Source organism: Leptonychotes weddellii, chromosome 5 (assembly GCF_054177405.1).
Source record: "Leptonychotes weddellii isolate Sample4059 chromosome 5, ASM5417740v2, whole genome shotgun sequence".
Taxonomy (NCBI): Eukaryota; Metazoa; Chordata; class Mammalia; order Carnivora; family Phocidae; genus Leptonychotes; species Leptonychotes weddellii.
Genome location: NC_138373.1, coordinates 33,799,788 through 33,827,212, shown reverse-complemented (window position 1 = coordinate 33,827,212; position 27,425 = coordinate 33,799,788). Strand labels below are relative to the sequence as shown.

At 59.5% G+C, this 27,425-nt stretch overlaps 1 protein-coding gene across 1 annotated transcript; it reads left to right on the top strand.

Annotated features, from left to right (window-relative positions):
• The first annotated feature begins 24 nt into the window (after positions 1-24).
• On the top strand, positions 25-24,832 carry KCTD5 (potassium channel tetramerization domain containing 5). The gene is made up of 6 exons (XM_081820254.1): positions 25-314; positions 10,720-10,828; positions 12,716-12,807; positions 14,502-14,597; positions 16,730-16,855; positions 23,093-24,832. The coding sequence occupies exons 1-6, from the start codon at positions 63-65 to the stop codon at positions 23,120-23,122; spliced, it is 705 nt and encodes a 234-aa protein (XP_081676380.1). The 5' UTR covers positions 25-62; the 3' UTR covers positions 23,123-24,832.
• The last annotated feature ends 2,593 nt before the right edge of the window (positions 24,833-27,425 follow it).

Here is a 27,425-nt window from a genome sequence, read left to right as displayed (position 1 = left end):
GGACGGTATTAAAGGCCGGACGCTTCCGGTGGAGAGGAGCTGTGGCGGGGCTTGCTGGGATCATGGCGGAGAATCACTGCGAGCCGCTGCCGCCGGCTCCGGGCGGCCTCGGGGCGGGGCTGGGGGCCGGCCTGTGCCGCCGCTGCAGCGCGGGGCTCGGTGCCCTGGCCCAGCGCCCCGGCGGCGTGTCCAAGTGGGTTCGGCTCAACGTCGGCGGCACCTACTTCCTCACCACCCGGCAGACGCTGTGCCGGGACCCGAAATCCTTCCTGTACCGTCTGTGCCAGGCCGACCCCGACCTGGACTCGGACAAGGTGAGGGCCGCGCGACTGTCCGTGCCGGGCCGGGGAGGCCGGGCCTGGTGCCCGAGCGCCCACCGCCCTCGAGAACCCCCGGCCGGCCCACCTCGGCTCCCTCTCGCCCTCTCCGCTCCCCGGCGGAGCTTTCCCACACCCCGGACCTTGCTGTGGATCCACTTTCTTTCCCCTCTAGGTTCTCATGGCCCCGCTGTGTGCGCGTCTCCTCTGTGGCCCCGTGTACTTAGTGGCCCTGGAATCGGAGAACCCTGGCCGCCTCCTCATCTGCTCACATTCCAGACGTTTAACTTCACGTTGGCGTGGGGGGGTTGACACGGGTGACCTGCCTTTCCCAGTGACTTGCATTTAGAGAGTTGGCGCTCCGTCGTTTACAGCCACAACACGCTCGCATCGGCACTCGCAGAAGGGGCCGGCCCTAGAGTAATTTTTCAAAGGGAGGGTTGCACGTGCGAAGGGGTGGCAAGGAGGGACCAGGTAGGAATATTTCGTCAGGCTGCGTCCCCACTGCCCTCCCGAAAGGGTAGGAGTCCCTCGGTTGGTTTGCAGCTTGTCTTTCATTAAGTGCTGGTACTGTTGTGCAGATCATAATGGAAACTGTTTCGGTTATGACCTTTATGAGACTTGTGTGGCTGAGGAAGAGCGGCTAGGGGTCTGTACGGATTGAAACTCCGAAAAGGCTCTATTGTAAGAGTAGTTACCTATATTCATCTGCGGCGGTTCGCAACCTAACTTTCCTGGGTCTTCTCAGTTGAGCGTACATAATTGCACTTGGCTTTGTGCCTCGCCAGCTCAACGCTTGCCAGGCATAAGTCTTCCCAGAAAGATTCAGCTCCCTCTTCAAGTTCGGGAAGGCGGACGGAGCCCATCCTCAGGGTGGCATGACCTTACGATCAGGAGAGGAGAGCTCCTGAGTTACCACAAGACTACTTGTGGTTGGCAGAAATCAGGGTTTGAGATGTCAGCGCTCCAGGCTCCCCCGCCACCACCCCCAGCTGCTTCCACTGCTCCTTTGACCAAGCTCTCGCCTCAGAGAGAATTGACCTCCCAGAAAATGGCAGGCCATTTTCCAGGACAGAAATAGGCTTTTGTTTGCTGTGATTTTCCTTTTATGGCGAGGGTGTATATTTTACTGTGTGTTTGTTTGTATTAAAACACTGGGCCACAGTGGTCATTCACTGGGATTTCTACTCGAGAGTTCGTTTTGTATATTGCATCAGATTTTAAATTGCACTTGTCCACTGGGGTTTTGGTGTGTGTGTGGTGTTTTTTGTTTTTGAGGCAAAGTCTCTATTCATCACTAAAACAATTGATTCAGAGCCAATTAACTATAGCTTCCACAGTTAAGTCATTTCATCCCTTTATTTTACTGTCTCAAAACGACTTAAAAAAAAACTATGCTCTACTGTAATAACAGTCCTTTGGGGGAGGTAATTAACCCACCAGAACGCATCTGCTGCGGTTGCTTCTTGTCACCATCCGGTGCTTACCCACATTTGATCTCCAAATTGTAAGAGTGAAATCTAGAACATGAAGGTAATGCAGCAGATACAGTTTCTGTCTCATAGGTCGTCGATAGTAAATAAGGGTGAGTTTTTGTCGCGGGTAATGGGAATTTAACAAAGAGTAATGCTGATTCACATCAGTCACGGTAGGAGTGTGCTTTACTTCAAATGAGACACAATGTGTAAGATACTGGGTTTTCTCAGTGTCACCACCACCCCCCAACTTTCTTTTTTTTTTTTTTAAAGATTTTATTTATTTATTTGAGAGAGAGAATGAGATAGAGAGAGCATGAGAGGGGGGAGGGTCAGAGGGAGAAGCAGACTCCCCGCCAAGCAGGGAGCCCGATGCGGGACTCGATCCCGGGACTCCAGGATCATGACCCGAGCCGAAGGCAGTCGCCCAACCAACTGAGCCACCCAGGCACCCGCCCCCCCCCCAACTTTCTGATGAAAGAATGTCCCAGAGCTTCACTCCTAGATAATTAGACCGTGAGTGAGGAAGCGGAGGCTGAGGGCGGAGGGGAAGGGGTGTTTGGAGGAGTGGGACGGCCAGTGATTATTACATGATGGAAGAGAAACAGGATGTTGATTCACTTGTAAAAACCTCGAAGCCCTCACTTCATAGTTAAAATGAATGAAAGCATACCTGGCAGATGTCCCTAGGGCTGGACGTCAGCAGCACAGACCTGGTAGAAGGTTCCTGCTGGGCACCTGACTAGTGTTTATTGAGCTCCTGGGCTCCAGCAAGCTCGTGCTTGCATCGGACTTGGGTGGGGGGGATTCGAGGGGAAGTTGTTCCAAGGAAGGGGGAGACCAGGACCTTTCGGGAACCTGGTGGGTTGAAGTTCACTGGAAGAGTGCCTGGAGCTTGTGTTTAAACACTGCAGAAGCCTGTGGGAGAGGTGGAGTGATGGGACGTTTTCTGAAGAAGGCAACAGTTTGTTAAGGAGGGTGGGGAGCGGGGCTGCAACTGGTCTCCCTCTCTCAGGACTGAGCCTGGGACCAGCTCTGGACTTCAAACCCTTACCAGTTGGTTTCATTGTGGACTCTGGGCCCATTGCTGCCGTGTGGTTCTCTTTATAGACCGCCCAAGTATGAATTCTCACTTCCTCCTGGGGCTTCCTCCAACCGGGCTGTGTCTGGGGTGTTTGTTTTAGCATCTGCTCCCCTGCTGTCTGGGTCATCTTTCTCCCAGGTTCTCGTAAGGGGCGGGTCAGGTGTGACACTCCTTCCCGGAAGTGCTTTGTGAATACTTGATGTGTGATTCATTTGGGTTAAGTCTCTTTGTATTCCATGGTACCTGGCCCATTAGGCATTGCTGAAAACAGGTTAGCGTTTGTTTAGAGCTGAATCAGCCCCCGTTTCAGTGTGGAGATGCTTTAGGAGTTGAAAGGGAAACAGGAAATACTGCTACTTGGTGGTTGGAAACCACTCAGGTTAAGTAGGATTTGAGGTGGGTTCAGTCTCTGTTGCCTGAGCCAGGCCTGGAGAAAATCTGAGCTTTTGTCCGTTGATGGGGCCATTGTCCTGCCTTTGGGGTGCAGATTCTGTGGTGTTAGATGGGTCTTTGAGAGGTGGGGCCATCACAGGGCCTCTGGTGACATGTCACTTGCAGTTCTTTGCCTGTGCTCACTCCGGGTGTACTTGGTGTTGGCAAGAGTGTCGGGATTGGAAAGATAGTGGAAGAGATTTTACAGACAACGGCCAAGCGATGAGGGATGTGGGTGGGAGTACAAACTTCTAAGTTGCTTGGCAAGAGAAGTGGGGATTCCTTAGAGTGGAAAGAGCAGATTATGCTCCGTGTAACTAAATCAGAGGCGAAAGGCTAACTTCCCGAATTCTGAAGAGCATCCTGGGCGCCCATGAGAGCCGTGTCGGCCTATCTGAGGCCTGGAGTGGGCGACCCGAGACTTGGGTGCATTTCATTTCACACTTTGGTCGAGGATGTGGCTCTGAGCGTGTTCGTAGCCCTGGCCACGTGCCGTGGTTGGTCCAGGACCCGGGTGGAGGGAGGGGCTCCCGCCCTTCCCCCGTACAGCAGGTGTTTGCTGGCAGAGCCCACGTTACGTCTCCACGGGGCCCCTAACTGGACAGCCCTGGACCTGAAGCAGCCCGTGATTCCAGGCCAGAAGGTCCTGAGAAAGGACTTGCTTGAGTGAGAGCTTGCTTCAGGGCCTCAGACATAGGCCCTGGGCGTGCAGCTGTCCCCACCATCAGCCATCTGAGGGCAGCCCGGGAGGAAATGGTTGTCGCTGCAAAGCACTTCCTCTTTCTGCCCCCTGCACCATGACTAGGCTTGGTTTGGAGCCATAGTCAGAACACTGTGGCCCACCTGCCTGATGTTGCAAATCGAGTTTTATGGGAACATTGGGGTGCCCACTTGTTGACAGGGTGTCTGTAGCTGCTTTCACCTGTGAGTGGGTGCTCACAGCTCCCTTCCAGAGACGCTCCAGGTCAGCAGTCACTGGGCCAACTGTCCTTAAATTCCCTTAAAGGAGCTGGCTCTGCACCGAGGGAGGTTTGTGCATGGCCAGGGTGCTCTCCCCGGACTGCAGAGCGCCAGAAGCATCCAGGCTGGTGCTGGTGTGCTGTGGGTACTGGGGAGACGGAGTGTCTTCCCTGGTGGCAGAGTGAGACTGGAGACTCGGGCCTGACTTTGACTTTGACCAGAACTTAACTCGCTGTGCGACTTTGGGGTAAGTTGGTGCACCTCTCTGAGCGTTAGTCCGGGAGTTGCTGTGAGAGTTTAGGAAGATGGTGCAGGTCACACCACCTCCACCCAGTGCCCCGTGCTGGGTCCTCACAGCAGATGGAGATGACTCGCGGTGGTCTCTACTTTGTTTTTAGAAAGAATGCTTTTTTCTCCCCATCAGAATTTGTTCTTGCTGCTGTTTGTTTCTTACACATACTCTCTGAATCACCGCAAACCTTGGTCCCAGAGGGGAGCTCCTGCTGCTCGGCCAGCCTCGAAGGGGAGTGTGTGCGAGCCTGGCCCTCCTGTCCCCCGTCCATCCCTGGCCGCCTCTTGGCGCTCCACCTAGAGCTCCTGGCTGACTTGAGGAAAGGCCTGAGGGCGGCTTCCCAACTCTGGAGCCTGGAGGCTGTGCCACAGGGGAGGGACACAGCTTCCTGGGGAGCCACCGAGTTTTCTTGCAAGAAACTTAAGGTCTTTGAGCCTGAAGACTGTGGCTCTAGGGTTCCAGTCCCATCCGCCCGCGTGTTTGGAAGGGGCTTGAGGCATCCACATATGGATGTGCACAAGTGTCTCTTCCCATCGTCCACATTCTGGTGGGTTCTAGTTGCCTCAGCAGTTGGGCTTCTAGGATCTTGGCCTGGTTTTGCAAGTCAGGCTTGGGTGGCCACAGTTCTGGAGTTGATGAGCTGGGCCAGCTCCAGCAGGGAGGCCGAGGCAAGCAGCAGGGGCACCGACCGAGCCTAGTCACCATGCAGTGGGCAAGAAGAGGGAGGAGGTTCGGTGACATAGCAGAGGAACCACGGGCCTGCCCTTCGGTCCCAGCAGGAAGGAAGGCTGAACTCTGCACCAGATCTGCCAGCAGGGCCAAGTGTAGGAGGAGAGCAGAGGCCCCCTTGGAGCCCGCAGGGCGGTGGCCGTGGGGCAGCTGGTGGGGAGGGCTCGAGGGCATCACCGGAGCAGGGGGCTAGGCGTGAACCGAGGGCAGGGCGCCCCAGGGCCTGGGGGCTCTGGGCTTGAGGAGGCCTCGCCTCTGGGGCTGTGGAGGGGCTTTCCGGTATGGTGCTTCTGCCCCAGGTGATCATGGTTCCCGCCTGTTTCCATCACTAGTTGACTTTCCTGTGCCGGCAATTTTATGTTAAACACACGCACTCAACGCCACCAGAATCAGTAATGTGACATCTGTTGAGGATGTACGTGCAGGTGTTCTGAGGCTGGAATGTCTCTAGGGAGGGGAGCGCCTGCGAAATCCCTGCAGATGGACGATCCCTTGCTTTGTGACATAAATCACAGCAGCTCTGACCTGGATGGCCGGCCCTCAGGCTGGCCGGTCCACTCAGCACCCTGGCCCCAGAGTGACCCGGCGTCTGCTCTCAGTGCTCGCAGACCTGCTGGACTGAGTGGGTCGCTGTGAATCACCCCCATGGATTCCTGGGGCCCTGGGGGTGGACCCACTGTGGCTGAATCTGACGCACACCTGCTGCAAGAGGAGCCTTGCGGATGGGCCCTTTCTCGCGGGCACTTGTGTTTGCTTCTGGGCGAGCCTCATGTGAGTCGTGTATGTCATCCTAAATTGGGACATTGTGGGGGTCGGGGCCCTAGGAGCTGGGTGCTCTTTGAGGTCTGAGGGGGTTTGTTGCCAGGGCCGGCACTGAGGGTGAGAATGACCCAGAAGCCGGACACATGCACCCTGCGTTGGCCCAGAGCCCTGCTTTTCCCTTACTTCCTGGGTGGGCATGGGAGTGTGTCACATCTCAGCACACACGGGACATCTCAGGGGGCTCATGCAGGGAACGGTAAATCAGAGCCCGCTGGCACTCCTGGGTGCCCGGGGGCCCAGCCCAGCAAATCCTGGTGCCTCAGACAAGTCTCTTTGGTCTCCGGGTCTACTGCCTCATCATTTGTAATTGGTGACATCTCAGGCCTCTTCTGGACGGAAGGTTTGACAAACTGTAGAAAACAACAGAGAAGGCGGTGGAGGTTGAAGGTTTTGTGTGCAAATTTGGACTGGTCTCTTAAAATGGATAATTTCAGAGTAAAAGCTAAGTATTTCTAATTAGGTTGATTGCAGATATTTGTGCACAGAGAATTCTGTGCGTTAACAGTTAGATTTTAACGGGGAGATTTGACAGAATTTATCTCCCATTTAGCTCAGGACACTCAGCCGTCTTCATTTCCAGTCTCCAGTGGCTGTGCTTTTTCTCCCACAACAAAGTGGTGGCGGAGTCCCGTTTCCTGGCGTGTTTGTGGAGGCTGTGAAGGTGATGGAACGGGGCCAAGTGCAGATGCTCCATAGAGAGCTGTAACGCCAACAGAGTTCTTTTCCATTTAGAATCTTGGTGAGAGTCTCACTCCTCATCGCCATTTCCAGGACCAGCTGGCCCTGAGGGACGAGCAGCGCCCTCTTTATCTACAGTGCGTTGCTGGGCAGTGCATTTGATCCTGCCCCTTGAACCTGATGGCCGGGTTTTACTTCTGGGTGCAGTGTGGGCAGGGAGAACCTCAGTCTTGGGGGCTGTTTACTGAGTGGCGCAGGTGTGTTTCTGCCTCTTGCAGAACACTTGTTTCCTAACCAGTGGTGTGGGCTAGGGGCGCTGGGTGGGCTCAGAAAGGAGAGGGTGGGGCAGGGCGGGGAGTGGGGAAGTGGTTTCAGGTCAGGATTGTCCTCTCTGCCTCCCTCCTTGTCAGGGCTGCAGTTAAGTGTCTCCTGGGAGAGCATGTGATGTGGGCTTGGCCCTACCTTTGCCCACTGGCTCCTCTCAGAGAAGTGACTGCACACGGGGCTCGTGGCCAGAGCATGATCTCTGTGGCCTGGCTGCCTCCCTGCCTGGGGCCAGTGGCCCAGCAGCCCAAGCTCAGGGATGCAGGGTTCAGACTTCCCGTGGAGACCAGCAGCTCAGCCTTGGGAGGTGGGTCCCACTAGGAGTGGGATCCAGCCGACCTGGGCATCATCAGGCCACCCTGCTCCAAGTGTGTGTGGACTGACAGCCTGCGGGGAGTTGGCCCTCGTTACGTATTCCTAAGCCAAGGCCACTTCCCCTGTTTAAAGCCCTTAAGGTACATGTATATTTTTTTAAATTTTTTTTTAAAGATTTTATGTATTTATTTGACAGAGAGAGTACGAGCAGGGGAGCAGAGGGAGAGGGAGCAGTAGGCTCCCCCAAGAGCAGGGAGCCCAATGAGGGGCTCGATCCCAGGACCCTGGGATTATGGACTGAGCCACCCAGGCACCCTAAGATACATATATATTTTTAAAGCCAGCGCTTCACAAATAGATCAGACGCTAATTCAGTGAGAAGTAGGGAAGATCAGGAGAGGGAAGTGATTTGTGAAGAAAGGAGTCTCCATTCTGGCTCTTTTACACAAAAACACACAGAGCTCGCCACTCTATAAATGTAGCACACACTTGTATAAATCGAGGACAGGACAGAAAGAGGAGACGAGGGGCCCACGAGTCTCGCCACCAGCCAGCGTTCATGTCCTGCCGCGTTCCTTGCTGCCTGTTATAGGCGTCAGCGGCCCAGGGTCCTGTCTGTGCGTGCTGTCGCGGCGATGCCCATGTGGCATGCCGGCGGCCGCATCCCCACTGCCCCCCCCCCCCAGTCACCAGGGCAGATGGCACCAAGGTGCTTTTCTCTGGGCTTTTGCAGAAGTGAGCCTAAGATTCATATTCTGAATTGAGGTTTTTTGTTTGTTTCACCGTTTCTGGGTTGTGTGTTCTTCCTTATTTCTGCTGTAGGCTAGAGGGCCCAGGGCTGCGTGCCCCGCACAGTACGTGAGGCACCGGTGTCGGCGTGCCGGCCGCGGTGCTGGGGGGGCCTGTCCCCGGCCTGCCCCCGGCGACGCCCCTCAGCTCTAGAGCCTGCTGCTCCCGCTCAGGTGCTGAGGAGCGTGCTTTTTACAGAGGTCCTGCTTGTGCGCGTCTGAATGAGAGTCGGTCTGTGATCGTCTGGGCAGCAGCCCGGGATAAAGCCTGGGGGAGTTTTGGGGTCTTGGTGTAGGGGCCCCGGCACTTCCTGTGGAGGCTGAACCCTCCACTTGACGAGCCCAGGTCAGAGTACTGAGAGTCCTGCCCAACCTCGGAGTCCATTCGATCAAAACAAATCCCCAAGAAGAAACAGTCCAGAGAACTTTGGCGGGACTCCATGGAAGAAACCGCTTTTGAGTTTCCCTAAGTGCTGCTCCTCAGTGTCCGGGCCGGGCCGGCTGGCTCGTCACTGGCAGGGGGAGGCGCATCCCCGGCGTCGGATTACTAGGGGCACAGCCTGCCACACAAGGCCATTCAGTGAACCCGCCGTTCTGGGTCCAGGCGGGGGGCCCCCAGGCAGCCTCGGGATGAGGGCTCGGTGTGTTGGCGCCCACGTCAAGACAGCCGCGGGGCTGAGCGCACACTGCCTCAGAAGCTCTGGAGCTCAGGCTTGCCCCCCACGGGGGTAGTGCGGTGTGATGATGGTCCTCTCGAGCTCCTAGTGTGGGCCCAGTGTGATAGAGAGGTTCCCTGGGGCTCCCTGTCCCCATCGGATCTTGTCCTTCTGCCAGCTGGCTGTCAAGGTTAGTGGGGAGCCAGTGAGTCGTTCCTGAGCTTGCTGATGTGCACATGTCATGCACGGGGCTCTTTTCACACCTGAGGGTGGGGGTGGAGACGAGCCCCTGACTTCATGGCCACTTCTTACCAGTAGGGAGACTGGTCGAGCATCCTTCTTCCAGAAGCTGGTCCACGGGGTCCTTGGTCTTGCTCGGAGAACAGGCAGGGTCTGGGGGGATAGGAGGCAGGGGTCCACGGGACAGTGTCTGGTGCTTCCTTAGGTGGGTGGGGTGGAGCATGAGGATGAACTCGGGAGGTCTGGGTGAAGCTGGGATGGTGCCTTGGTGGACAGAAGCCCACAGGGGAGAGCAGGCAGTGGCCTGTCCTGGCAGGAGGTTGGGCTGAGTGCCCGGGTCCTGCCCACTGAGCAGCAAGGCTCCAGGTCCCAGCATGCACACATTCAGAGCCCTAACTGACTTGACGTAAGAAGAGCAGGTCTGCAGTGGTGGACGTCAGGAAGCCCCTGGAACCTCCAGGTTCTGCCACACTTGGGTGAGAAATAGGGCCCTAATGTGGCCCTATTGCTTTACGGTCAGGATGCTTCCTGCCTCGCTCTGTCTCTGCATCTGGTGTCCGTAGGCAGAGCACATCCAAGAGCTCCAGGTCTTCCCACCACCATGCTCACCCTACAGAGATGCTGACACACTGTCCTCTGTGGTCTCCGCTGGTCCTGCTCCTGTGGATGGCCCCCCCAGAGCCTGCCACGCTGACTGTTCCATTGACCTGTTGTGTCAGGGAGGCCTCCCCAGGGCCACGGGGAGGGGAGGTGGGCTTGCGGGAGGAGCAGGATGGCAGCCCGGGCCAGGCCCTGCCCAGCAGACCCACAGCAGATATGCAGTGCCCTCGACGCAGTCAGGTCCATGGCCTAGAGTGGATCCCAGGGTGCCGTCACTCCCCACTAGACTGCTGTGGCCCTCCCTCGCAGACAGTACCCTCCATGCCCGTTACTCTGGGCAGGACTCCCTGGGCTCTACTCCGTGGAGGCGTCTTTCAGGGACTGCCCCCACCCTCGTGCCCAGGTCGGCATGTCCGCACCCCCTGGGCCGGTTGTGGAAGCTTGCTGGGCAGAGCACTCTAACCCTCAGACAGGCCCCAGGCACTTCCGGGAGGAACCGGGACCACCCGGTGTGGGAGAAGAGCCTTCTGAAGGTCTGTTTTGTAGACTGCTCAGACTCTGGAACTACTGCCCCTGGGGTGTGGCTCCTTTGGTCAGGCCTCTCCACACAGTCACTGTTGTGTGTGCCTCTGACCCCGCCTCAGGATAAGAAGGCCCTGCCACAGGTGCCCGGGAGGAGAGTCTGTGTTAGGTTCCTTGTGTTGGGCAACGTTGAGATGCACGGAGGCTGAACCATTCCTCAGCCTCAGTCACCTCGCTGCCGAGTAAATAAAGGGAGATGAACTTGGCCTAGACCTGAGGTGGTGACAGACAAGGTGCGAGGCTGCCGACTGCCAGAGGCCGCAGAGCCACCTCCCCGAAGTGCTGCAGCGCTGTCTGGTTGCAGGTTAAGGGACACACACGACCCACGTGCCTCTGCAACCCTTTCCACGCGGCCTGGCCTAGAGTCACTTGTGGGGATCCTTGCCTTCCCCGCCAGGACTCACCAGGTGTTCTCTTCTTTGTAGGATGAAACTGGTGCCTATTTAATCGACAGAGACCCCACCTACTTTGGGCCTGTGCTGAACTACCTGAGACACGGGAAGCTGGTCATTAACAAAGACCTTGCAGAGGAAGGTGAGTTGGGGATAGGGGCCCTGTGGACAGGCTGACTGGTCACTTGAGACAGATTCCTCTGAGCCCGAGCCGCCCTGTGAGGAGCAGGCCTGGCACACCTTCCCCTGCAGAAATCCCAGATGCCTGCGTCCCCTCGCTGGCTCCCAGCTGCCTCTCACCTGTGCCCCATGGGGCAGTAGGCGTTTGTCTCCAGGAGGTGAGGGCTGCTGGCCACCTTGTCCCCTGTCTTCCTCCGGGAAGCAAAGACTTCACGGCCAGGTTGACCTGTCAGGACTGCTGTCAAGCAGGGAGCGGGTCACCTGGGCTCTGGGCCATGTCAGGAGCCTAGTTAGCGATGCTGCTGGGGCTAGGGCTCCGCTCTCACGGCTACTTTAGCTCACACTGTCCTGGACATAGCCGCCGGGTGAGCCCCGGGTGCGCTCCTTCCAGGGCACCTCTGCACCCTCACCTCTGAGCTCTGTCTGTTCTCAAACGGTCCAGCGCTGGGCACAGCGAGTAGGGAGCTTGACGTGTCAGGACCTGAGAGGTCCAGGTGTTTCCGCTCTGCGTGGGCTCTGGCTCCTGCCGGGTCCTCTAGTGACTGCCGGGACTGACCTGGGCTCACTCCTTTCACTTTTGCCGCTTCCTGGGCCTCCAGACCCGAAAGGGACTTCCGTGTACACATGCACTCGTGTTGTTTGGGGCGCCTTCCTTGGTCTTGGTGGAGCCGTGCAGTTCTAGGCTAAGCTTCACAGACTGTTCCTAGGGCGGCTTGCTCAGAGGCAGGTGCTTGCTGCAGACAGGCCCCTGACGCCCTGCCTCGTCCCCTGCCTCCTGGCCGGCCTCGAACGCCGCACTTTCAGAAGGGTCCATGCGGGGGCACCTGGGTGGCTCAGTTGGTTAAGCAACTGCCTTCGGCTCAGGTCATGATTCTGGAGTCCCGGGATCAAGTCCCACGTCGGGCTCCAGTTCCACGTCGGGCTCCCTGCTCAGCCGGGAGTGTGCTTCTCCCTCTGACCCTCCCCTTCTCATGCTGTTTGTCTCCCATTTTCTCTCTCAGATAAATAAATAAAATCTTAAAAAAAAAAAAAAAAAAAGGGTCCATGCGGCCACCGGCACCTGGAGCGTCCCACTCGCAAGGCCTCTCAGTCCCCACCCACAGGTCTGAGGGGGGTGGCTGACAGGATGGCACCAGGCTTGCATTTCGTCACCCACACGGCCACACACCGTCCTGCAAGTGACGTTGTAAGTGCAGCTGCCCACCGCCAGGCTCCCTGTCTGACTGTGCTGCCTGGGGGCCGGTTAGGACATGGCCCGGAGCTGCTGGTGCTGCCGGTGTGGGGCACCGTGTAGACTGAGGCCTGGCCAGGGCGGCCAGCACAGCCCTTCTGGAATGCGCAGGAGGGGTCGTGGGGCCGGAGAGTCCCCAAATGGGTGCAGCACGAGTTGCAGCCTTGGGGAAGAAGGACAGCCCTAAACTGTCAAGAGTCCTGGAGCTGCCCTCTCAACCGGCCCGACTTCCAGTGGAATGGGGAAACTGAGGCACCAAGTGACAGACCTGCATGAGGGCCTCACGTGAGGGCAGCAGATGGCCCGCGAGCGACGGAGGGAAGGTTTCCAAGTTCCATCCAGGGGCGCCCAGGGCGGAGCTCGGGGTAGATGCGTGTGCGACAGTGTACCCAGCAGGCCACCTGGAGTGGCACGTGCCAGGAGTGTATTCAGGAAATGGGCCCTCTGCCCTTGATCCTGGGGCGCCCCACTGAGCCAGCAGAGTCTGCACGGGGTCCGTTGGCACGGGGCCGAGGAGCTGCCGGGGGCCAGGGCCAGGCATGGGCTATAGGTCCACAGAGGGACAGGGGCGGGACATTCATTCTTGGATCTGGTGAAAATTACTTTTTTCTATTCTAGGAGTGCTGGAGGAAGCAGAATTTTACAATATCACCTCACTAATAAAACTTGTAAAGGACAAAATTAGAGAACGAGACAGCAAAACGTCGCAGGTAAGAGCAGTGACTAATAGGCCCGAGTTTCTGAGGTCTGCCACAGCGGTGCAGGTCGCTCCCTGCCTTTGTGCTGGCCAGGGGCGGCCTCTGCACGAGACTCCAGGATCGGTGCTGTCCCTGTCGTGACTGTCTTCCTCGGGAATCGTCCTAATGCCTGACGGGCCTGCTCTCTAGCCACGTCCTGTGGCACTGCTGTAGCCGCACACTGGGTGTGTTTGTCCATTCCTGCCCAGCCCACCCTTAGGGGTCTCCACCCCAGGGGCAGGGGACAGACAGTGCCGCAGAGGAAAGTCCAGGGACGGAGAACAGGGAGGCTTCCAGCGTGGACATCTCAGGGAGCGCATTGTAGCAGGGTGCAGCAGGTGCAGAGGGCCTGCGGCTGGCAGTGAGCTCAGGGTAGACGGGGGTGGGTCCTGAGGCCAATGTGGGTTTCACGAAGACGTGGCTTTTCCTGGGAGAGAAGAGAGCAGTCAGGGCTCTGTGTGCCTGCCTGTTGGGGCTGATCCCCAGGTGGAGCCCACATGCACTTGGCCAGTCCAGCCACTCTGCTGCCCGTTAGCCCAGTGTGTGAAGCAGGCCATGTCCGGCATCTTATGCAGAGGGAGGTGCTGGAGGGGCTGAGCTCCGCCCTGGCTGGCAGAACGGCGAGCCGTCTCCCAGTGAGCAGCTCCTCAGGGGGGATGCCATGAAGTGGACGCGCCCTGAGAGCCGCCTCGCTCATCTGGAGTCTACACCCACCTGAAGCCCCTTGGCTGCCCCGTCCCATTGTGGGCCCTCCCACCGGGTGTCTGACAGGCCCCGAGCTAGAGCTCTCGGCCTTTGTGAGACACTCGCTGACGTCCTGGCCGCTCAGATTGGCCATGGTGCCCCCAGCCCTCTCTCCTGCGGGAGCCCCTCGGGCGCCAGACAATGAGGGAGGGGTCCAGGGAGGGGGCAGGAGACCCGACCACGGGCTCCTGGGTCGTCTCTGGCCATGGGCTGCCACACTCCCCTCTGTCCAGCCACCCCACTAAACACGTAGTATGACCCATGCCTGCAGCACTGAGGCCTCTGCGTGGTGGGCATAGAAGAACCCCTCCTCGGGGCCTGGGCCAGGAGCGCCGGTGTCGTCCCTGTCACAAGTGAGCGCACTGGGGCTGTGTGACAGCCAGCCCCCTCCCGGCTGTGGCCACCCATCACACTCGCGCCAAACGCCGTGGCCTCCTACCAGAGGAGCAGCTGCAGGGGGGTAGGCTACTGGCCGGCAAGGCCCCGTGGTGCTCTGAGCACCAGAGACCGTGCCTGGAGCAGAGGACGGTGGGTGGGCGCCTCGGCGCCTTGGGTGACACAGCAGCTTTTCGGAAGCCACCTCCACCAGGGAGGGCCCGGGTCTGAGCGCTGTGGGCGGCTCCTCAGACCCTCCCCGCCGTCCCCTCCCAGCTGCCTTCCCTCACGTCCGCAGTCCTCGCGCGCTCACATCTAGCTCAAGGTGCCATCGGGATTTCAGGAGCACAACTCACTGAACTTTGCAGTTTAGAAATAGAGACCTGTTGGACGGCGGATGCGGGGGAGAAAAACAGCTGTTCGGCCTGTTTTGCTTTGCTGGTTGCATTCGGGGTCACTCTGTGCACCGTGACCTGAGCCTGAGGGGGACGTTAGCCTCCCTGGGTCCCCCGCGGGGCGCGTCTCATCCGTGGCTGTGGCTCTCCCAGGTGCCGGTGAAGCACGTGTACCGTGTGCTGCAGTGCCAGGAAGAGGAGCTCACTCAGATGGTGTCCACCATGTCTGACGGCTGGAAGTTCGAGCAGGTGAGGCCCCAGGGACCAGTAGTGAGGCGTCGGGGGCCTGTGGCGGCCTGTCACTGTCCTCCAGCACCTCGCAGACAGGGGCCTGTGCCCTGTCCTGACGGGATTGGTCACAGGTGTTCGGGTGGGGCGGGTCGAGTTGTTCTAGGGCCCCTCCCCACAGAAGTCCCTGTCCCCGCTTCCCCACCCTTCTCTCTGAGTTATCCTTCTTACTTGAGCCCGTGCTTTGCGGGGACTGTTCCCTGTGCTTCCATCTGGCATCTCCGTGTGTGTGGGATTGACAGCCTGCGTGCATCCCGGCCTGGCCCCACCTTCCCATCCCCTCGCGTCCCCTCCCATGCTGGCTGAGCAGATGGTGGCTTGGGCTCCTTTGTGCTGCGGTTGGCACAGATGCCCTTCCCAGCGGGGCTGCTTTGCGGCCCCCCAGGCCCTTTCCTGCCCTCGGCTCTGGCGCAGCTGTGCCCTCCACTTTGCCGGCCTGACGTGAGGATGTGGGAGTGCTCCTTCCCTTCATGGAGCCCGGGCTCCCGGCCTGTGCAGCTGCAGCCCACTGGCTATGGGCCCAGGAGCGCGTCCAGGATGCTCACCGATTGGCCAGTACCTTTTCCACAAACTGCTCACTGTTCCTGTCCCTCAGGCAGGTTCGAACTAAGGTTCGGACCTGTGACCCTCCCCGGCCCCCAGCCCCAGGTCTCACCTGCCCTGCTCGCCAGGCCCCCTCAGGCCTCGGAGCTTTCTGTTTCCATCCAGTGTAGGTTCCGGCCACGGCGAGTGGTCCTGCCGGGAGAGAGGGTGGGAAATTACAGGCTCACCCCAGCCTCCTAATTAAGGCCACACCTTTTCTTTGGGTCTTTTGAAACGGGATCATACTGTAGAGCATGCTTGGAGTCCCCTTAAAATGTCACTGAGACAACTGCAGCGTTTGTGTCCTCCCTCCAATCGGGTGGGGGGCGGGGGGTGGGCCTGAGGCCGTCAGGGCTGCTCTCTGTGTCCTCTCACAGTGTTACCCACGTGCCGGGGTCCAGGTAGTATCTGACCTCGTTACATTTGTGCCACAGACTGTGCAGGGACAGAGGTCCCCTCCCATGCCCCTCGCGTCCTCCCTCGCCATGCGGCCCAGAGAAAGGCTGGGAGATGGGGGCTGCAGGCACCGGGCAGGGTGTTGCAAGGTCGCCCTCACTGGGAACAAAGCACCTCTGTAGCTCTCTCGCTGAGAGGGAGAATCTCCTGCCTCCCGTGTGGGCCTCTCCCTTCCTCTCTGTGTTCAGCTTGAGGGTTTAGTCCTTAGCTCCTCTGGGCGGATCCCAAATCATCACATATGCCAGGTTCCTCTCTGTCCCTGAGTCTTTGTCTCTGGAGGATGTCGTCCTCCCGGTTCTTGCCAGCAAAACTCCAGAACCAGTCCCGTTTGATGAGAAATACTCTACTTCCCAGAAGCAGGAGCTGGGACTGCTGTGGGGAAAGTAGGGTAAGAACCCTGAGTGGTGGGGGCGCCTGGGTGGCTCAGTCGTTAAGCGTCTGCCTTCGGCTCAGGTATGATCCCAGGGACCTGGGATCGAGCCCCGCATTGGGCTCCCTGCTCTGCGGGAAGCCTGCTTCTCCCTCTCCCACTCCCCCTGCTTGTGTTCCCCCTCTCGCTGTGTCTCTCTCTGTCAAATAAATAAATAAATATCTTTAAAAAAACAAAAACAAAAAACCCTGAGAGGTGTTGGCACCAAGCCCAGGGTCAGCCAGTGGTGAGCGCCGAGGCGAGAACAAGGTTCCGAGGTTGGTTCAGATGAGGCTTGCGTGCCCTGTGAGAACACGGTCTGCATGCAGACTCACGGCTCCGTCTGCACCCCCAGGGTCCGCAGAGGGCAGGGCACATGTCTCCAGTGGCCTGCCCGCCATGCTCTCCCGTCTCTGGCCACACAGGCTATGTTGCCCACGCACTCTCCTTGCTTGGCCTTGCCCGCTGCCCCCACACTGTCCTCGTCCTTCCCACGCTGCTGCTCGTGGCACGCCCGCCCCTGGCCTTCTCCATCGCCCCGAGTGCCAGCTGTCCCCGGCGTGCGCTCACGGGCTAGAGTCTCCCTGCCGGCGGGTGGGCTGGTGTGCCGTGCTCACCCCATGCTGCTGCTCTTCTGTCCTCCCAGCTGGTCAGCATCGGCTCTTCCTACAACTACGGGAGTGAAGACCAGGCCGAGTTCCTGTGCGTGGTCTCTAAGGAGCTGCACAACTCCCCGTACGGCACGACCAGCGAGCCCAGCGAGAAAGCCAAGGTGGGTGACCGCGGGCAGGCGGGCGCTGGGCCAGCTGGGCACAGCCACGGACCGTCCGGTTCCCGCCTGCAGAGGGGCCCATGGGGTGGCGGCTGCCCTTGGCGGAGTTGGGCCCCCTCTCATCGTCTCCCTGCTGCACAGGCTGCCTGGCGGCTCATCCATCTCGTGCTGTCGTTCCTTGTCACAGAGTTCTTGCCTGATGCGTCAGCAGAGTCCCGGAAGGAAGGACACATAGGTCCCGTGGCCCGCAGGTGGTGGAGCCAGGGGTCTTTGAACAGGGGCTCCCCCTGGAGGCAAGCCCCTGTGGCTTCTGTAGCCCATGCCCTCTGCCTACACCTCTTTGGACAGGCAGAGTTGCTTCTGGAAGTTTGTCTTTTGATACCATTTTGGATGGTTTTCCTGGGAACTTGAGACATCAGGGCTGGAGAGGGAGGCCACCCAGGTGGCACCTGCCTTAGCCACATCCATCCATGTCTTGGGGGTCGTGTTTGGTTTGTAAAAGGTGCAGCAGTTCCTGCAGATGCTCTGATTTTCAGACTCCTCGGAGTGTTGGCTCAGCCCGGGCCGTCCCTGTGTACTGGCTCCATGCTGGGCATTAGCGCTTCTGTCTTCCGAGGAGGGCAGGGGTGGCCGTGCTGGGTTTCGGGGTGGCCTCGGGGCATGGGGCAGCAGCTGCCATCTTTTCTGGGGTCGCTGGCTCCACCTGGTGGGACTCCTGGGCCTTGGAGGATGGTGGTGGCCTGAGGGCCGTGCAGCCAGCTCTGAGGGGGGCCAGGGAGGTGGGGACGGGGCTCTGGCAGGCACCCCCACAAGCTCAGAGCCCCGGGGTACCTGAGTGAGGGCAGGAAACACCAGAGCCTGGAGGATTTTAACTGATGATGTTAAGTCGGGGGTTTCTGACGCTTCCTCAGACTCTTAGCCCCACCAGGTGGCCTCTGGTCAAAGCCACCGGCCCAGAACTGCCCTGTGACCCTTTCAGGGCCTTCCTTGGAGGTGTGGGCTTAGGAACAGACAGCGGAGTCCCCATGCACGTTAGCCTTCTTGTGGTGGCCGTCCTCACGAGGCTCATGGCCGGGTGAAGAAGTCCTGCGTCTTCCCGGCAGGGCGACTGTCCAGCACACGGGGCGTCCCCGCCCTGGCCCACAGCACTGTAGCTGCACGTGTGGGGGCGGTGCTCGGCCTGGGGACGTGCTTCCCGTTGAGTGGGGTAGAAAGTGACACCACCACCACCCCCCCGAGAGCCCCCAGCCTCATAAGGAGGCACATCTCTCTGAGCAGTTGCAGAATTCCTGTGTAAGTTGTTCCTTTTTAGAAGCTTTGATTTCTGAGCTTGAGAAGTTTTCATAGCTGTGCTTTACCAGGGCAGCCGCCTGAGCTCATTTTCCTCAGGTAGCTTTTCTGCTGCAGAAAGGCTACGTCTGTGCCGTGAGGAAGCTCCAGGCATGACCCCAAATCCCTTTGTTTCTGAAAACGTGCCCTGTTTTTCTCTCCAAAAATACCTGGGTCTGAAGTGTGGCAGCCACTGTGGCTCGTAAATGGGGGCAGTGACAGGAGCTCCCCAGGAGGCGGAACGTGGTTGGAGCCTCCAGAACGCCACGGAGAACCGTTGGGGCTGGATTGGGGGCGGTAATCTGGGGACCCCAGGCACAGCGTGGTTGTAGCAGGGCGCCAAGGGTCAGCCTCCCGGCACTAATGGCCAGTCTCCTGTCTCAAGGCGGGAATCGAGTGGGCAGCTTAGTGAGGGCAGCGGTCCACACAAGGGTGGCCCGCCTCAGCTGCCAGTTTGGGGGGCCTCCCAAACCCCAATCCGAGATGTGCTGGAAGCGCTTGGAGGACTCACTGAGGGGACCCTGGGGTATGGTTTGTTGGTCGGAAGGACAGAGAGGGAGGGCTCAGGTCCAGCAGGGGTGGGCGTGGGGCTCCTCTGCGGAGTTGGGACAGGTGGTAGCATGCAGAGAACAGTGCCCCCCAGGGTTTCCCCCACCTCCTTGTCCAAGGATTTTACTGCTCTCGGTGACACACAAGATCGATTGATAACTGATCAATGACTGATCGCCCACTTGCCTGATCACAGTTTCCAGCCCCCTGGCCAACTGAGCCCTCCCCTATCATGTTCTTAGACCGTCCCGTGTGGCCTGGAGATCACAACCTTTCCAGGGCCAGCAGCAAAGACCACACCTCTATTTGAGCAAGGTTCAGTTCTTCACTAAAAAGAGGGAGGGAGGGCGCCTGGGTGGCTCAGTCGTTAAGCGTCTGCCTTCAGCTCAGGTCATGATCCCAGGGTCCTGGGATCGAGCCCCGCATCGGGCTCCCTGCTCAGTGGGAAGCCTGCTTCTCCCTCTCCCACTCCCCCTGCTTGTGTTCCCTCTCTCGCTGTGTCTCTTTCTGTCAAATAAATAAATAAAATCTTTAAAAAAAATAAATAAATAAAAATAAAAAGAGGGAGGGAGAGGTCTGGAACCTTGGGAGTGCCAGGCCTGGGGACATTGGGGCACAGGAGACGCCCACACCCTGTGTTTTCCTCCATGGCATGTCTGGGCACGTGGGTTCGGGGCCCAGGACCCCCACACGAGACTGGCCCATCTGTGCTTCACCACCCAGCACAGGAGGGTTCCTGCCCCCGAGCACCCATGCTTGCCGCCGCCATGGGGAGACTCAGCCTCTGCGGGCGGGCTTCCCGGCTGCCGCCCCGTCCCAGCCTGCACTAATGGTGCCCTCTCTTCTCCTTTGCCGCATGCTGCGTGCCGAACCAGAGCGACATGGGTCACAATGGGGATGTCTCAGATTAAGTGTAAATGTCATGGTGAGTTCTGTCACCCTTTCATTGACCACTCACTTTAGTCTCCTTGACCCCAGCCCTTCCTCCACTGCACTTTGTGATTCCTCTAGTGGACAGAACCTTCTGTGTTAGAACCTGACTGTAGATCTCCAGCGGAGCCAGCCTGTCGGGGGGGGGGGGGGCGGCTGTCTGTCTGTGTCCTTTAGGATGTCTGTGGGTGGCATCGGGACCTCGGCTGGGGTGCCTGAGAACCCTGTGTGTCAGGCTTTGGAACGACCTCATTGCCGTGGATGTCCGCGGGCAAGGACACCGGCCGCCCCTGCTGTCACTCTGCCGTGGGCTCGGGGCATCTCCTCCCCTGAGCCTCAGGAGAGGGATGCTGATAGAGAGGAGTCTGTGAGGACCTTCTGTCTGTTTGCCCTGTGATGAGGGGCTCCGCGGACGCTCCGTTGGCCCCCAACTGCTCCTCCCGTCCCTCTTCCCGTCACCCAGGTCTGGAGCCCGACTGTGCTCACCACTAGCAGGGGCCACCTGCTCTGTGCCCTCATTGTACACACAGGGAGTCGAGGCCCAGAGAGGGCAGGTTACAGGTGGGTGAGCCACGCATCATCCACGGGGCTCCCCTGCTCCCTCCAGGCCCTCCCCGCCCCCTGGTCGTGGGCCAAGCCATGCAGATTGGGGGCCCCTCAGCTTCTGCCCTGGGAGATGCTTGGGAAAGGCGTGTAGCCATCCAAGCCCTGAAAGGTTGACCGCCCAGCCATGAGAGGTCTGGACTGGGAATTGCAAATGGAGAGTGGCATTTCCGTTTTTAGTTCCTTTCTGGTGATTACATACATATACAACATCCTCAGTTTTGCTTCTTGATCCACCAATCCTCAAATATTTGTCACCTGGCTCTCTGAGACAGTTTGCCGAGCCCTGGTCTGGACGAGCGTGGTCCATCTGTCACTTCAAACTTTTTAGTAGCCACGTCGAGAAAGTCAAGAGAAACGTGAATTTAAGCTTATACTGTTAATTCAGTACACGCAGGACGTCAGAAATCACGGAGGTGTTTTACTTCCCTCACTCAGTCCCTGGAAGCAGACGTGTGGTTTGTGTCTGTGGCCCCCCTGTGTTCAGAGCGGCCGCGCTGCGGGCTCAGCAGTCACCTGACCTGGCCCGGCGGAGCATGAGCACAGCTTGCCGCCTGTGATAGGAGCCGGTGGTGGGAGGGGCTGGTCACACAGCAGCCCTGGGTCCGCACGGTGGGGTGGTGCCCCCTGCCTGGGCCCGTCCAAGGGGGTGCTGCCTGGGGGAACGCTGCTGGTCCCTATGGGCGGCTCCGGCCCCGCTGTGGGAGGTGGCCAAGTGAGAAGAGCCCATCCCGGGCAGAAGGGCTGTGACTGTCACAGGTCTAGGCCTGGTTTTCTGTCCTCGTCAGGAGACAGTTGTTGGCTTACTCTGGTGGGGCGGCCCCTCTGGTGTGGTCACCTTGCTCCAGGCCACGTTTCGGTTGCACAGGCTTCATCCTCTCCACTGTGGACTCAGACACTTCCTCTCCTCTGCTGGGCTCCCATGGAGTGAGGGACAACTCTTCATGGGCTCCCACAGAGTCTACCTTGCCCTACAAACAGCAAAGACGATGGGGCTAAGACCAGCACTTTGGGAATAGCAGGGACCTGCGTGTGACCATCCTGGGTCCCCTCCCCAGACCGCATCCCTCTGACGGGGGCCTCCTGGGCTTTCCCACCCAGCTGACAAATCCTACTAGATGTAGGGTCTGTTCTTGTCTGGGCTGAGGAGGGGCATTGAATCCGGGACACTGTTCCCCTATCACAGCGGAAGGTGCACCTTACAGAGAGCGGAGTGGGGTCCCAGGAGGTGGGCACAGAGGATAAGAGAGCATGAGACCATGCCAGCTGGGTGTTCCGGAGCCCTCAGACGTGGCAGGCAGAGGCCCAGGGGCTGGCAGGGGTGTGTAGGGCACCAGGGCAGAGGCTGGAGTGACCCTGAAGAACTTGGGCCTTCTTGAGTGGGTCAGAACAAGCCCTTGGTGAATGTGAGTGACTGGCATCCCCGGTCCTGTGGCCTTGCTGCTCTGGGCAACCCCCCTGGCCTGGGGGCAGGTGGCCGCGGGCTGGCGGGGCCTCACTGGGAGGCGGTGAGCTGCTTTCTGGCCAGAGGGTCCATGTGGGCCTGGACCTGGTGTGCACGGGCTGGCCCCTCCCAGGGCACAGTCCCACCTTGTGCCCGGGTCTGGGCTCAGAGTGTCCCCAGACCCGTATCTGGCTCACCTCTGGAATTCAAGCAGAAAATGCCCCCAGGAGGCAGCTCTCACATGGCCGATGACACGGGCCGCCATACAGTGCTGGCCTCAGCTGGGTTGGGCCAGGCTGGGACTCAGGCACTTTTTATGGTTACGTGATGCCTAGCAGCTGTACTACACGTATCGATCGAAACAGCGAGAGATCTGCCGGCTCTGAAGCCCCCACCCGGGGACACGGGGTGGTCCCATCCCTGCTCCCTGGGCTGCATGGGGCTCAGCTCTGCAGGTGTCCACCCGTGCTCAGGGCTGAGGGAGGCTGGGGGCCCTCTCTGTCCCTGAGATGCCGAGGAGGGAGGAGTGAGAGGGACAGGCATGGTGGCCAAGGGGCAGAGGACTCTGCAGGGCTGCAGTGAGGAGAGGCCGGCACCCTTGAGGCAAGGGGGCCAGCGCACTGAGAAGCAAAATGGGAGGCCTGCCAGGCAGCGTGTGGGCTGAACTGATGGGCGTGGAGGTGATGGAGCAGGCCTGGGGGCCCAGGCTTAGGGGTCGTGTGACTGGGGCAGGGTTGAGGGGACACTGAGGGGACGTGGTTTGTGATGGGGCAAGGAAGAAGAGCAGGTTGAGGCGGGGACCGCTGACACCCTGAGGACCCTGAGGGTCCACACATGTCTGCAGCCTAGGACCTAGCCGGGCTGGAGACTCAGGAGTTGGTGCCTATCAGGTGGGCTGTGGCACCTGCAGGAGGAGAGCAGGGGCAGCCATTGCGGGGGATGCTGTGGGGGACCTCTGGGCACTTGATAAGGAGCCAAGTCCCAAGTGTCCCCCCCCAACACACACACACACACACACGTCCCAGGCCTCCCTGAGGTGGCCCAGGGAGGTGCCTAGTAGGGGACGGGCCGGCTGCTGTGGTAGGAAGTGGGGGTGAATACGCCTGCCATGGGTTGGGATGGAGATCTGGAGGGACTCCTGGCCAAGGGCCAGGAGGTTCGTGGGCCGGCCCCTGCAGCAAGGGTCTCCCAGCCTGTTCTTGGCCCCTGACCCTCCGTGCCAGCCTCCTCGGCCCCCTGAGCCACCTGCAGGCGGACTTGGGGTCTTGGGCCCTGCTCCTGGAGCAGGTGCTTTGCTTCAGGGCCTCGTGGCTCCCAGCTGGCCACAGGCCACAGCCCCGTCCAACACCTAGGTCCTCATTGTCTGTGTTTGGCATTTTCAGATTTTGCAAGAACGGGGTTCAAGGATGTGAGAACACAGTGATGACAGCTGAAGAAACATTTTATCTTGTCCCAAGTTGCGACGATCTGCCATGTGGAGGAAGCTTGGCCGTGAGAAGAAACCTGCGTTTGACAATTTCTCTGTAGAGATTTGGGTGTGGATCCTTTTTTGCCTCTGAGGTGGGCGGTGAGAGACGGGACCAGCTGTCTGAGGCCAGGCGTCTCCACTTGGAGGAAGCGTGCTGGCCGGGTGGGTGTCCCCACGGGGGCCTCCGTGAGGCATTCCCCGGGCTGCATGGGCCTGAGGCAGGATGCTTCCAGCCAACCCCTGTAATCACCGAAGGTCATTTAAAGGACAGCGCTCTTGGTGCTAACATAAACAGTCTGTGACGGAGCCTAGGCCTTACTGGTAGGAAGTGGCCGCAGCACCGTGGTCCCAGGCTCTGGGTGCCTGCTGGTCACCCACACGTGCACCAGGCCCTGGTCCTCGGGTCAGGGAGTCTGCTCTGCCTCCCCGGCAGGAGTGGTTGGCGATTTGCACCCCTGGCGGGTGGCTCCTGAGAGAGACGGCCTCCACGTGTTCACTACTTCCCGGGCCTCGGCCCCGAGGCCCGGCCTCATTCCGAGCCAGGCTCCCCGGCCTGACCCTGCCTGGAACAGTCGAGGCTTCTCCACTTGTATTTTCCAGGCCAGAGAACTTTGCGTCCCTTCTTCCCTAGTGTGGATGGACTACCCTGCGTTTTTACTCCTTAGAAATGCCTACAAGCGTTGCCGCATTTGGGACTGATGTGTGAAGTCATTGACAGGGACGGAGCAGTTTGTGTGGTGTGGCCCGGCCATGGGCCTGTGGCGGAGCTGCCACCCGTCAGTGCCTTTGTCTCGCCTGGGATGGAGGTCGGGGCGGGAGGCCTGTCCACCTGGCTTCCAGAGTGGAGACTCCAGGTCACTCTGAAAACCGGATGTTTACACAAATCTCTCCCTCTTGCCGGCTCGCTCCTTTTCTTTGTCTAACTATGCAGTTCTCTCTGGGGTTTGGGGTGTTTGAGACTCCGGCGACCCGCACGGACTCTGCACGGACATGACATTGGAGCGACTGGGATCCCTGTAAACAGCGCTGCTCGCATGCTTTGAGGACAGATCTTTCCTAGCTGTCGGGGGGCTGTCAGAGCCCGGTGAGGGGGTTGGCTCGGACGAGCAGCTGTCTGCTTCCTCACCAGGGCCGCTGTGCGCTCTGACTGCCGCTGAGCAGGGCAGAGGCCTGGGCGTGCTTAGTTTCCAGTGCTTCCGGAGGCTTCTTGCCTGTGCCCTCTTCTTTGCCAATAACCTGATTAACCAAGTTCTCCGGCACCCGGGATTTACCTCCTCCTTTCTGTAAGGTCTCTTGTACATTGTTAAATGTTTGGCTTCAAATTCATCGCAACCTTTCTAGAGGGCACGTTTAGGGCCCGGCGACCCATCCTCCCAGTGAGCCCGGGGCAGGGGCAGCCCCTCGTTGGCCTTGGGGTGTACCTGTGGGTGCTGCTGGCCACGTAGCGTTGTTTGATCTAGGACCTTGACATAATAGATAGGCTTGTGGTTTTTTAATTTAAAGATATTAAGACTTAATTCACTAAAATTTATTCTAAGGGGATATTTATACTTTTATACTTTTTTAGGTATCCGTATTTTATCAGCTTACAGTTTAATGCCTAAGTTTCCCCTGAAAATAGCAAATAAAATTGTGTATTTATGAATGAGAACAACTGTAAGTGCCTCAGAATGCATGGAGAAGGGTCTGCTGCAGAAGCGCTTCATGGGCTCGGGGTGGCCCCGTCCGTGGCCCCATCCATGGGCTGTGGTCTGTGGCCTGCCCTGCGAGGGCCCGTCTTCCTCCCCTCGGCTGGGCCGCCTTGCCTACCCCCTGCTGGCATCCTGCCCCCTCCCCGGGGACAAAGATCATCTTCGAGTGACATGTTTAAAGCACGCTCATCCTGCCCAGAAGTGCCACCTGCGGAGACATTTCTCCGGTCCTGGGGTGCCTCCCCCACCCCCCATCCCCACAGCTGCTCCGGCTTCCCCCACTGGCTGTTGTTCGAAAGCTCTGGGCCGCCCCCCCACACTTGGGGGAAAGCCCCCCTGAGGCTGGCTAGGATGTCTTTGACCCCAGCCTTGTCCGAGTGTCCATCCTGCTTGCAGGTGTGCCGCTGGCCTGGCCAGGGCTCCCAGGGTCCTGGGGCTTTGTCCTGCTGGCCCAGTTTGGGGAGCTGGACCTACTTTCCTGGGGGGGGGTGCTCAGTGTGCAGCCAGGGGCACATGGGGAAGGACTCCAAATCCTGCTTCAAAGAGTTGGCTTTCTGCGCAGACTGACTTGGCACCTTCCAGCTCTGATGCCAACAGCAAATCTGAACGTGTCTCCTGTCCAAGCAAAGGACTGGAAGGAAGCCAGCCGCCCACCCCTGTCCCGAGACTGAGGGCCCTTACTCTGGGTCTCCTGGGCAGGGAGGGAGCCCTGCCTCTTGAACCTTGCGCTCCAGCCTGTCTGCCGGGGGTAGGTGTGAGGAGGGCAGGGGCCCAGCTTTCTGGGCAGCCAGCCCGGTAGCTCCAGCAGGCAGGACAGAAGAGGGAGGCGGGTGCGTGGAGTGTGCAGCTGCTGGTCCCCCCCGCTGAGCCCGTGTCCAGAACCTTCTAGGGCCCTGCAGAGGGGCAGGCAGCAGCCCTGGTCCCCTGGCCAGGCTTCTCCTCCCTGCTGTGCTTGGTTGTGTCCACCCAGCAGGTCTTTCTGGCCTCGTAACATCCTCCCCAGAGCAGGAGGCAGTGGCTGGCTCGGGGGGCCCAGGGCCGCAGCTGTTCCTCCGTCCCTGGGAGCCTGTGCCCTCAAGCCGGCCGGGTGCCTCAGAGCTTGTGTGATCAGTGGCCTGGCCGGGGGCCGGGCTCCGCTCCAGCCCCCCGGGTTGAGAGGGACTTGGTCTCTGGTTTTGACTTGCACACACACCCCTTTTCCTTCCTCCTGAGTGCGTCCCGCCTGCCCTGCCTTCTGAGCACCTGACCTCGGGGTGGCTGCATCAGGCTCCTACTCCCTGCACAGATGCTCCAGGGCCTGGGACTCAGCACAGGGTACAGGGCCAATCCTTTGACCTCACAGCCACAGCTGACCTCTGGTTCTTGAGGCCAGAAGGGGCCTGGAGAGCTGGCCCAGTGGTTTTCCTTCCTGGGGCTCCCACAGGCTGATCGTAATGCGCACACAGGTATGGATTTCCGTGCTTGGCTGCAGCCCCCGAGAGGTCGGCCCCCTCCTCCTGTTTCCCCTGCAGGCTGCTGTGGTTGCCCCAAGGTGGGCTTTTCGCTGTGGGCCCCAGCCTATGCAGGAAGACAGTCTCCTGGTCTGTGCCTGCCTGCTCTCTGACACCTCCGTCCACCCCCTGGCAGATGGCTCTGAGGCTTGGCAGCAACATGGAAAGTTGTGTATGAGCTGCCCCCCTGCCCAGGGTGGGAGAGGAGACGGTGACGGCAGGACGGTTTCTCTCCTCAGCCCCTGTCCCAACACTCGTCCACTTGCTGTGGGTGTCAACTGCATGAAATAAACCTCTCCCTTTAAACCCCCAGCCTCTGCGAGAGTGTTTTCTCTTCCCCTCTCTCGAATGTCTGCCCCCGGTCTGGGGGGGCCCGAGTTTGGGGAGCCCAGGGGATGGGGACTATGCCCCAAGGATCCTGACCAGACCCCTGTCCTGTAGCAGAGGCAGGAGGGTGGGGGTGATGGGGGTTGCTCAGAGCAGCAGAAAGCTGAACAGCCGACGAGAGGAGGCACAGGTGGGGTGGCATGGCCTCCCTCCAGAGACCAGTCAACCTCGAAGCACCCCCCCACCCCAGCCCAGGGCTGGAGGCTTTTTCTACCCCCAGAATGGGGTGGTGGGTTCACCCGGGCCTCTCTCCAAGGCTGCAGGACCCAGGCCAGCCCCTGTTCCCAGCCAGAATGACCCAGAACTCGTCCCTAGGGCTGCCCTCAGCCCAGACCCTCTCCCCCACCCCCATCTCCATCTGGACCTCAGAGCAGCTGCTTCCCCCCGCCCCCCACCCGAGGGACTTGGAGCCCATCTGGTCTGGAGAAGGAGCTCATCAAGCCACCTGATCCCTAGGGGGCCACTGAGCAGCCAGCAGGGGAATGGGACCCTGTGAGCCTCTGCCAGTTGCCTCCCCTCCCTGGTGGCAAGGACATGCCCAGACAAAGTGGAGCACAGAAGGGAATTCGTGTTCCCACTCTGTCCCCGGGGCCGGTTCACAGCAGGTGCTTGCTAAGTGGTTATTGATCCATTCCAGAAATATCCAGGTCTGCTTTCTTCCCGGCACCAGGCCTGGGCA

Bases quoted from the DNA above. Each gene is read 5' to 3' on its own strand.
- KCTD5 (XM_081820254.1), top strand. From the start codon at position 63: ATGGCGGAGAATCACTGCGAGCCGCTGCCGCCGGCTCCGGGCGGCCTC. The intron at 12,808-14,501 runs GTAAGAGCAGTG...TGGCTCTCCCAG, and splicing joins GAGACAGCAAAACGTCGCAG to GTGCCGGTGAAGCACGTGTA. The intron at 14,598-16,729 runs GTGAGGCCCCAG...CTGTCCTCCCAG, and splicing joins ACGGCTGGAAGTTCGAGCAG to CTGGTCAGCATCGGCTCTTC.